The 10234-nt window shown below is 50.5% G+C and overlaps 1 protein-coding gene across 3 annotated transcripts in view; it reads right to left on the bottom strand.

The window, feature by feature from the left end:
- Positions 1-2285: 2285 nt before the first annotated feature.
- Positions 2286-10234, bottom strand: part of DENND5A (DENN domain containing 5A) — a 94518-nt gene continuing 86569 nt past the window's right edge. For 2 of the 3 annotated variants that reach the window (XM_075546098.1, XM_075546100.1), the window contains exons 17-23: positions 9218-9363; positions 8584-8702; positions 8062-8243; positions 7415-7497; positions 6823-6946; positions 6065-6230; positions 2286-3152 (exon numbers count right to left, since the gene is read on the bottom strand). In XM_075546098.1, coding sequence (XP_075402213.1) covers positions 2969-3152; positions 6065-6230; positions 6823-6946; positions 7415-7497; positions 8062-8243; positions 8584-8702; positions 9218-9363 — 1004 coding nt within the window. In that variant the 3' untranslated portion in view covers positions 2286-2968. The remainder of the gene's footprint in view (positions 3153-6064; positions 6231-6822; positions 6947-7414; positions 7498-8061; positions 8244-8583; positions 8703-9217; positions 9364-10234) is intronic. The other variant, XM_075546101.1, reaches the window with a different exon arrangement.

The following is a 10234-nucleotide window of genomic DNA, read 5'->3' as shown; positions in this document are numbered from 1 at the left end:
TTTACTCTAGACATCTATTGTGTCATATACTTTGTACTGTGGACTTGTTACCAGGAAACACCAGCCTTCTGCTTGGTTGAGGGGCAGTGAAAAAGAGCAAGACCCTGGACAAGCTGGACGGACACAGTGGCTGCAACAGTGGGCTCAAACCTAACACTTGGGAGGCTGGCACCGGGCCGGGCAGTGCTTCATTCTGTTGTACGCAGGCTGCTCTGAGTCAGCGCAGACTCCATGGCACCTACTGACACCATGTGTCATATGAACCATGGCTTTGGAAAAGAACGTTGACGATACCATGGAATACCAAAAGAATGAAATCCATCTTAGCAGTCCAGCAGAATTCTCTCTGGAAGCAAGCTTCACATATTTTGGACATATAAGCAGAAGGCAGTGGTCCCTGGAGGGCATCCCGGGGATTTTTAATGAGATTCACTGAGACCTCTGGGCTACAATGGGCTCAAACCTAGCAACAACTCGGCGGACTGTGCAGGACCAGCGGTGTTTCATTCTGTTGCATGTAGGGTCACTCACGATGAGAGACACCGGAACAACTGTGTCAAATACTCCGGAGTGAGGAACGTGGACCATGCCCTTTCCTCATAAAACTTCCAGTTAAGAAATATAAGTATTCGGAAGAAAAGTAAGAGTAAAGGGATAAAAATGGACCAGTGAAATTTGTTTCTATTTTAGGCAGTCCAGGGAAGTCTCTGACGGTATCTGAGTTGACCTGCATCAACTGAGGGTGTAGCTGTCAATAGAAAAACCACAGGCTTTGAATGTTGACAGTCTTGGGAACGGCAAAACCAACTGTGTGACAAGTGACGAAACTTCTCTTGAGCTGCAACTTCCTCGACCTAGTCCTTATAAACCAAAAGTAATCTACACTTGCTTTCAGGATTCTAAGGGAGAGGCATGTGTAACACACCCATCTGCGGGTAAACTCAGGCCTAGGCCCATAGTGCACCTGTGTCTAGCCAAGCTTGATGCACAAAGCTAGGAATCTCCTGTCCTGCTCCAGGGTGCTGCCCTGTCTCACCTCAAAAACATGGACTCTGGACACACAGCCTTTGGACAAGCAGCTGCAGCGTGGCCCACGTTCGCCCCCTGCCGGCAGGATGCAAACCTGCGGTTGTGTTGTCCTAGACTAGAGCCTCCGACCCCTTTCCTTCCCATCTCTTCCAAGTCTTCACCAGCACTCACTACCTGCCAGGTATCAGGGACTCAGATGAGCAAGAGATCCTTTCTCCCTTCTGGGAGCGCAGCCTAGGGAGTGGGCCCAATGTGAGACAGAGAACCACGCAGAGGGGTGCCGGTATGTGAACTACTCCAGGACACCATGAGGGAGTGAGGACCTGGTTCCGGGGCAGTCCGGGAAGCCTTCACGGCTGGTGACACACAAGGGGAACCTTGAACACTGAACAGAAAGCAGACGAGGAGGGGAGGGTACTCTAGCAGTGGGAACCATCCACATATCACCAGGGAAGCACAAGCCATCGGCCAGGTCGGGTGCTCTACTTGATCGTGTGAGGCTTTGGAACTCTTGCCAAAGCAGCCTGGTTGAAGAATTAAATGGAAGGAAAGTGGTTCCCAGAGCCCTCTTAGAGGTCTACCACCGACCACCACCTGAGAAGCAAACTCTTCCCTCAGAACTGCCTGCCCCTCCCCAAGCAGAAGCAGGGCTTCGTGTGCCCTGTTGGCTCAGCTGGTGTCCCACCCCCCTCTTCCAAAAAGGACCCATCCTGTCCCACCAACCGCTCCATAGGAAGACGAGGAGACTGTCTACCACCCCCATGGAGATTCACAGTACCAACTAGACGGCAGTGGGCTTGGCCTTGGTTAAGTGGAAATCTGTACAACCTTGACCAGGTCTTTCTCCCTCTGAACGTCAACCCAGCTCCACGTGGAGAAATAAGCTCGTCCGGATCCCTCTCACAAGCATTGGCGTTAACAGGGATGTGAGCTCCTGGCACTACAGCGAGAAGCACCCAGAAGATGCTACGCCCTCCAGCAAGTCCACTCTGAGGGGTGACACTACAGACCCGAAAAGATAGAGGCACCAAACTGCACCCTTCGCCACCCACGGCTCACAATCCCCCATAAAAGGCAGGGACACATGCAGTTTAGTTTCAGGTGTTTTATTAAGTGGGCCATACTGTAGCTGGTCTCTAAGTTTCAAAACAACATAAACTTAACAGCAATAACATAGCCAGTTAGACTGTGACAAGCTTTTCCTTCCCTTAAAAAGGGAAGAAAAAACAAGAGACTTAAAAACATACAATGACGGGTTAAATAAATAGGATGCTAAAAAAAAAAGCAATCTGTTAAAACATGCTCACGTTAACTTCTGTGCAACTGGGTGCCAAGAGGAAACCCGTTTCCTGCCTAATGGCAGGTCCTGGACGTCTCCTTCTCGAATAATACTGACACAACGGAAACCAACGAAAGCAGAGGTGGGGCTGACTCAGAGAACTACTGCAACCCCGGGGCTGGGCGCGGAGCTTCCTGCTCAGCATAGCACTGTGGCCCCGGAAAGCCAGACCTACCTAACCATGGTAATATAGAAAACAGTAGTTAAAAACCGTGTGGGATGGCCTCATTAACACAGCAGGGCGAGGCAGCAGAGCCCCCTGCCACAGGATCAGTCCAGGGAGGTGGCGGGCACCCCGCACGCACCGTGGCCATGGTGAGGGAGGGCGCCAGCTTCAAAATCAGCGGCACCACCCGCGTCTCCCTCTCCCTGTCATTTTTTCCCATGAAAGTGTGTACAAAGCAAATCTGCAAATAAACTCTAAAATAGATTATTTATTCCAAAAATCCTCTCATTTCCTTTTTACAGTGACTGTACAGCTCCCGTGCATCTCTGCAGAGCTCCAGGGAAGCCCCTCTGGGGAGAAGGGTTGGGTTGCAGAGGGGAGTCTCTCTTGGTCCCGAGGCTGGCTGGGGGGTGGGGGATGGAGGGGGCGGGAGGTCAGATGTCAATGCCTTTAACAAGGGATGTCTCCAGCGTGATGTTGAATTCCTGCAGGGTCTGCAGCACACGGATCAAGGAGTTGACCAGGGTGTGGTCTTTGATGAGGGCCACATCTTCATACATGTGGGAGGTGATGGGGCAGTCCGCCAGCAGGGCAATCCAGTGGTGCAGAAGGTGGTCTCTGGTAGGGTGGGATCAGTCAGGGGGTTCAGGACAAGGGAGAGGAGAAAGGGTGGTTAGTTAGCTCAAGGCCAAGGGGAAACCTGCTCTGACACTGCGTGAGCCAAGTCTGAAGCTGGAGAACCTGGAGGCCAACAGCACCCTTCTTTCCTCAGCAGGTTTTGGCAGAGGCCCTACATGGCTTTCCACGGCCTTCACTGGGAGCTGCCCCGCCCAGGAACACCGAGTGAGCCTGATGCAGACAGGCCCTGTCCTCCACCCCAGGTCTGCTCATCCTTCTGCCGACAACCCCACCACCAACCCAGACACCAGGCTCCAGTCAACATCACTCCCTCCCATCTCACCAGCCAAGCTCCCTATAGCTGTCACCATCAGGAACTACGAGAACATAGCACATGCCAGGCACTGACTGACAGCCCTAATTTCTCATGAGGACTCTGTGATAGGAGGAGCATAGCAACCGTGGAGGGCAGGGCAGAACTGCGTCCGTGGGTTTCTGAAACCATAGCTCTTCATTATTGTCAGGTGCCATCGAGCTCCGAGTGACCCTGTGCACAACAGAACCAAACACCGCCCGGGCCGCGCCAGCCTCACCACTGGGATGGAGACAGGTCACTTCTGACAACATGTCCAAAGTAGGTGAGGTGAAATCTCATCATCCTTGCCTCTGAGGAGCATGCTGGCTGCACTTATTCCAAGACAGGGGTTTGTTTGCTTGTTTGTTTGGGCAGTCCATATATTTTCAATATTCTTTGCCAATGCCATAATCAAAAGCATCGGGTCTTCTTTGGTCTTCCTTACTCAGTGTCCAACACACACTTGAGGTAATCGAAAATACCATAGCTTGGGTCAGGAGCATCTTAGTTGTCAAAGTAACCTCTGTGCTTTACAACACTTTAAAGAGGCCTTGTGCAGCAGTGGCCAGTCTGTCATACTGTGGTGCCTTGTGTGTTGCTGTGATGGTAAAAGCGATTGCCACTGGCATTTCTTTTTTGTTGTTGTTTCACTTTATTTATTATTTTTCAATCATTTTATTGGGGGCTCACACAACTCTTATCGCAATCCACACACACATCAATTGTATAAAGCACATTATTGTATATTCGTTATCCTCATTAAAACATTTGCTCTCCACGTAAGCCCCTGGTATCAGCTCATTTTCCCCCTTCCTCCCCGCTCCCTCATGAACTCTTGATAATCTATAAATTATTATCTTGTCATGTCTTAAACTGTCCAAAGTCTCCCTTCACCCACTTCTCTGTAATCCGTCCCCCAAGGAGGGGGTTATATGTAGATGCTTGTAATAGGTTCCCCCTTTCTACCCCACCCTCCCTCCACCACCCTCCGGTATCACCACTCTCACCACTGGTCCTGAAGGGATCATCTGTCCTGGATTCCGTGTTTCCAGTTCCTATCTATACCGGTGTACATCCTCTGGTCTAGCCAGATTTGTAAGGTAGAACTGGGATCATGAAAGTGGGGGGAGCGGGAGAGGAAACATTTAGGAACTAGAGGAAAGTTGTATGTTTCATCGTTGCTACACTGCACCCTGACTGGCTCGTCTCCTCCGAGACCCTTCCGTAAAGGGCTGTCCAGTTGCCTACAGATGGGTTTTGGGTCCCTACTCCGCACTCCCCCTCATTCACAATGATATGATTTTTTGTTCTTTGATGCCTGAAACCTCTTCCCTTCAACACCTTGTCATCACACAGGTTTGTGTGCTTCGTCCATGTGGGCTTCGTTGCTTCTGAGCTAGATGGCCGCTTGTAACACCTTCAAGCTTTTAAGACCCCACATGCTATATCTTTTGAAAGCCGGACACCATCAGCTTTCTTCACATTTGCTTATGCACATATTTCTCTTCAGTGATCGTATTGGGGAGGTGAGCACACAATGATATGATTGTTTTGTTCTTTGATGCCTGATAACTGATCCCTTTGGCATCTCAAAATCACACAGACTGGTGTGCTTCTTCCATGTGGGCTTTGTTGCTGCCAAGCTAGATGGCCGCTTGTTTACCTTCAAGCCGCTAAGACCCCAGATGCTGTATCTTTAGCCACTGGTATTTCAAGGACCATCAGGGTCACCCACAGTAAAAAAAATGTTTCAGCAGAGCTTCCAGACTAAGAACAGACTATGAAGAAAGGATAGGCTGTCCACTCATTGTAACTCTTTATGGGAGAAGAAAGCCTTGTCTTTCTCACACGAAACAGTGGTTTCAGTCCGGCTGACCTTCTGTCAGCAGCCTAACCTGAAAGCCACCGCACCACCAGGGCTTGCTCTGCGTCAGAAATCAGCTAGAAGGCAGCGATCGTTGAGAGCATGTTTTATTCAGCTCTATTTTCATCATCATCATTGAGCCCTGCTGCCCTATGGGCTATAAACTGAGCTGCAAAGAATGTGCGGATGTGCTTTATACAACTGATGTATGTATATGTATGGATTGTGGTAAGAGTTGTATGAGCCCCTAATAAAATGTTTAAAAAAAAAACTGAGCTGCTATAAACTGAGCTGCTAACCACAAAGCCAGTTCAAGCATCCCAGTGGCTCTGAGGGAGAAAGTTGAGGCTATTTCCTCCTAGAGATTTAAAGTCTCAGAAACTCAGTGTCCTGTATGGTTGTTATGAGTCAGAACTAACTTGAAGACAATTACTCTGGTTTTAGTTTTATTTTCATTACCTTGCTTAACGCCTGGCAGACTCAAAGGAACGCCTACACAGACTCTGCTTTGAATTTTCCCAACAGGATTTTAATCCTCCTCTCCTTGACACGCTCCCAACCTTATTCCAAAAGGTCCCATATATACACATGGTACACAAAGGACATTAAAGGCTTCTAGGAAATTCTCCAAGGCTTCCTCATCCCCTGGGTGCCAGGTCATTAACCATTATCCACTAAGGCTCGCTGCAGTACCTGGCTCCCAAGCACACCAGCATCTGAAACTTGCCGTCCTTGCCAATGTTCCGGGGAGTGTTGTTGATTGCAGTGACAAATCGGCAGAAGTTCCGGGCCCTCATATGCCAGTTTTCCTCAGGGACATCATTCTGGTCTAATGTCTCATAGTAAGTTTGTGCTTTTTCTGTGAAAAAGAAAAAAGCTTGCCAGGAACAAAGGCTCTTGACCCAACCTGCCCGACTGCCCTGTAGCCTACGTGCCACAGACTTCTCCAAATCCACACACGTGACAGAAAGTAAATGAGTGTTCTGATAACCAGTGGTCACATCTCAAAATAATCTTCCAGTTCCCTGGCCTTATGATTATTATCGTAACATGTGGTCATCGACACAAAGATAGTCTTCGCCTAGTCTAACGGTTGAAAAACAAAAACAAAACAAAAAACCCACAAGAATTCCCCATGTGGGCACAAACCTGAGCCTGGGGTTGCCATGCTATCTACAAAGAGGAAGTTTAAGGGCTCAGGGCCAAACCCTGTCAGCACACAACAGAGACCTCAGAAGATGCTTCCCTGTACAATGCTCAGGGGGTAAAAGGTGGAGTGAGGGAGCACTTCATCTCTTCAAGCACACGAACAGCTAGGTGATGTTAAGTCACCTTCCCCTAACTAGGATTCTGTCCCTCAGATGCCTAGGCCAACAGTCGGCACCCAGGCTACAAACCCCCCAGGGCCTCTTACTAGGCTTTTCCCACCTTCACACCCTTGCCCAACTCACCCAGGAAGTCCCAAATGAAGACATTTTTGAAGAGCCGGGGAGATTTGAATCCATGCTGGAAAGCCTGCTCCAGGGCCGAGACGAGTCCACACTCTCCACAGAGCAGCAGCGTCAGGCTGCCTCGCTATAGGAGGGAGAGCGAGCCATGCTCACCACTGTGCCCCAGCCCTGCAACCCTGACCCCACCGCCTAGGGCTGGGAGGGCTCTAAGACGTATGTCCCCAGCTGTTTGGGGAGTGGCTGGTGAATGAATGGGTGATGGATATAGGTCACATCCAGGAAGATTCCCTATCAGGAGGACAAACCCAGTGTGGTCACTGTGCCGGCAGCCCAGGCAAATTCACACAGGGACAGGACTAGACTCTGCTCACTGGGGATCCAGAGACTCCACTGGGTCAGCAATGTGGAGGAAACCAAGCAACCCAGGCAGAGGAAGAACTCTGCTTAATTTCACACTAACAAAGGCACACCTTTTACAAGGTGTGCTGTCCTCAGCACAAAGGCCTTGAAGGAGCACCACAAAACTGTTGGGAGAACAAAGCATCACCACCTGTTCAATGGATGGCCTGGGCTGGAGAGCAGAAAAACTCACCTCTTTCTCGGGCTTATGGAAGTGCTTCACTATGCCATTGACCGCCTCTCCGATGGACTCTTGGATCTGCCCAGTGTTCAGCTCTACATGAAAACCAAACCAACATCCTGAACCAATCTCAAGAGACTAGCAGTGCTGAGCTGGCTGGGCAGAAAGCTGAGGACCCAGGACGTGGCAGCCTACATCCTGGGGAATACGGGTCCTTACCCACCCAACCTTGCTGAGGTAGGTCTTCCCAAAATTGTGGGGCGATAGCAAAAATCAATACCTTAAAGTTTTGCCTCTAAGACTTGCCGTTACATTTAATTTTCCAACTTTACCTAAGAATTTCTAGCAACTGAAAGGACAAGACTTTCATAAAGCCCAGGGACCAAGAAAACGACCAGAAAGAAGACTCCACTCCTCTGTAGGCCCATCACCCACACAAGTACAGAGACCCCAGCCAGGCTTCCCATGCTCGCTCCTCTCCTTCCATGGCCTTCAGGAGGGTGGTCAACAACCCTACTGGCTCAGGCGAGGAGGGTGAGTGTTACTGAGGCTGCCTGGTCGGCAGCAGTGGGTCCTGTGGCAGCTGCACAGGCTCAAGAGAGCTGCCATGCTCCAGGCTGTGTGGCAGGGCCCCCGGCCCCATCCCTCTTCCCACTTACTAGGCTTGTTGTTGGGCGAGATGGTAACCAGCCTCCGGATGACACTGGGAGACTGCTGCAGCGGTGGCGTCCGGCATGGCCTCTCATCCACCTCAGGCTGGGATGTGAGCAGCTCCCCAACCAGGACCCGTTCCAGGCTCCCGTCATCCATGCCCTTCCCCAACCACCGGCCACATGGGAACCTGAAGGTCAGTCAATAGCCTATCAGAGCTGCTAGCATCCTCCAGTGTCCTTCCCCCATTACTCTGAAAGCTGGTTGGGGATCCCCTCAAGGTCCTGTTCAACTTCTCCACTGAGGGAAGTCACCTGACTGGCTGGAGAGGCACCCCACCCAATACAGCTTTGCTCAAGAAACGCTCCTATTTCTTTTCAGAGGCATAAGGCAAAGCCAGATAGGTAACAACTTCAGCCTATCACAACTAAAGTGTCCAAGTGAGAACTTCACGTGCTCTTGCCCTGGGCCCAGCCCCGAGTGGCGCACCCAGCCCCTTTCTCCAGGCCTGGCTAGGAGGGAGCACTTACTTGTAAGTATGACCTGTGATCTCATTCCTGACCATCACATATTCCACCAGCCATTTGGCATAGAGCCCAGAGTTATCATGGCCAATCTGGGCGGTGGTGAGCTTCCCCAGGTTCTGGCACTGTAAGACAAGAGCCACAGAGAAGCGGCGAGGTAGGTCAGGAAGATGGGAGCAAGGGGTGACAACCTCAACGCACAGATCTGATTGGCTCCCAACAACATGGCCCCTCAGCAGCACAGGGCAGACTCATGGCTCCATCACGGCTAGTAAAGAAGAGACTGCTCCCTGAAGGAAGAATGGGACCTGGGAGCAGAAGTCTCGGAGTATTTCGGCTCAGCAGCTGAAGAACTCTTGGGGATTTCTCGTACCTCATGGACAGGACAAGGACAGATCACTAAGTCCCTTCAGTCAGCTACTGCTTAGACAGGACAGGCTTCCCCCTCCTCAGGGTCAACTTCTGGGTTTTTACCTCAGATCCCTCAGGAGAGACAAGCCTTGCTAACATTCAACGTCACCCAGAGCAAGGTCTCTATGAAGTGCGGGGGGTGGGTGTGGGTAAGGGGGTTTGTTCTACAAAGCAGGCACTGCGAAGTCAGGTCTCAGAGGCTGGAGTGTAGTTCCCAGGTATCACATACCTCAAAGGTCATCTCCAACACGTTCCTGGGAATCTGCAGGATCTGTGTCTCACCCAGTTCTCCCGAGATGCAGATCCAGGGGTTGGCAGTAAACATTGAGCCCCCCAGCTTCTTGCTAGGTACAATCAGGATGTGGTACGGGATCACTGTTCAAAAGAGTCACAAAGGCACTGAGGTGGACTGGGAACCAATCCCTGGGTAGTAACATAATCTTCTATCAATGAGGTGGAGTATTGGGATGGAGTCTAGCCTGTCAATCAGGTCGAAGCCTGATGATGCTTCCCTATAGGTGTGCCTTCTCATGGAGATTCTGGGAACATCTCTCCCCTCTCTCCTTTCACCCTCCTGTTGGCAAGCCACACAGAGAGCTGCAAGAGCCACGTAGAGATTTGCACGAGTGCTGAGACGCCTCCACTGGGATTGCAACCGTAAGACTTTCCACCCACCGGCCTGCAATCTGCCTGCATTCAGCATCATTGCATGTGCTGTGAGTCTGAAGAGGACTTGATGGTCCAGTATCGGACATATGGGCTAAAATTACTTATGGACTTGATCTGGACTCAGTTGGAATGTTTCCTCAATATTCTATTGCTCTTTGATATACAGCTCTCTCTTACACACATATGAATGCCTCTGAATTTGTTTCTCTGGGCAACCCGGTCTAACACACTCCCTAATCTGCTGAGCCCTGATGTGCTCCCAGTGTGTGTGCATGACTGCAGCCTCTGCTGCATCAACTCCAACAAAGCACTGGAACAGCAGGTGCCTCAAACCAGGCTCCAGCTACCTTAGAAATCAGTGAATCTCCCCTCCACCTCACCCCCACAAAGAAAAGGCCCAAGGCCATCTGCAAGCTCACAACTAAAGTAACCAATTCCTTTTAAAGTATCACCAACTCTGGACTTTGGATTGAGTTGCGTATAAGAGGACTTTTCACTCAATCATCTCTTCTTAGGAAAGGTCACAACAGGTATGACAATCCCTTTCACTGGCACTGAGAGGAAAATAGTTTGCGCC

Source organism: Tenrec ecaudatus, chromosome 4, assembly GCF_050624435.1.
Source record: "Tenrec ecaudatus isolate mTenEca1 chromosome 4, mTenEca1.hap1, whole genome shotgun sequence".
Lineage (NCBI taxonomy): Eukaryota > Metazoa > Chordata > Mammalia > Afrosoricida > Tenrecidae > Tenrec > Tenrec ecaudatus.
This window is presented reverse-complemented; position numbering and strand designations above follow the sequence as displayed.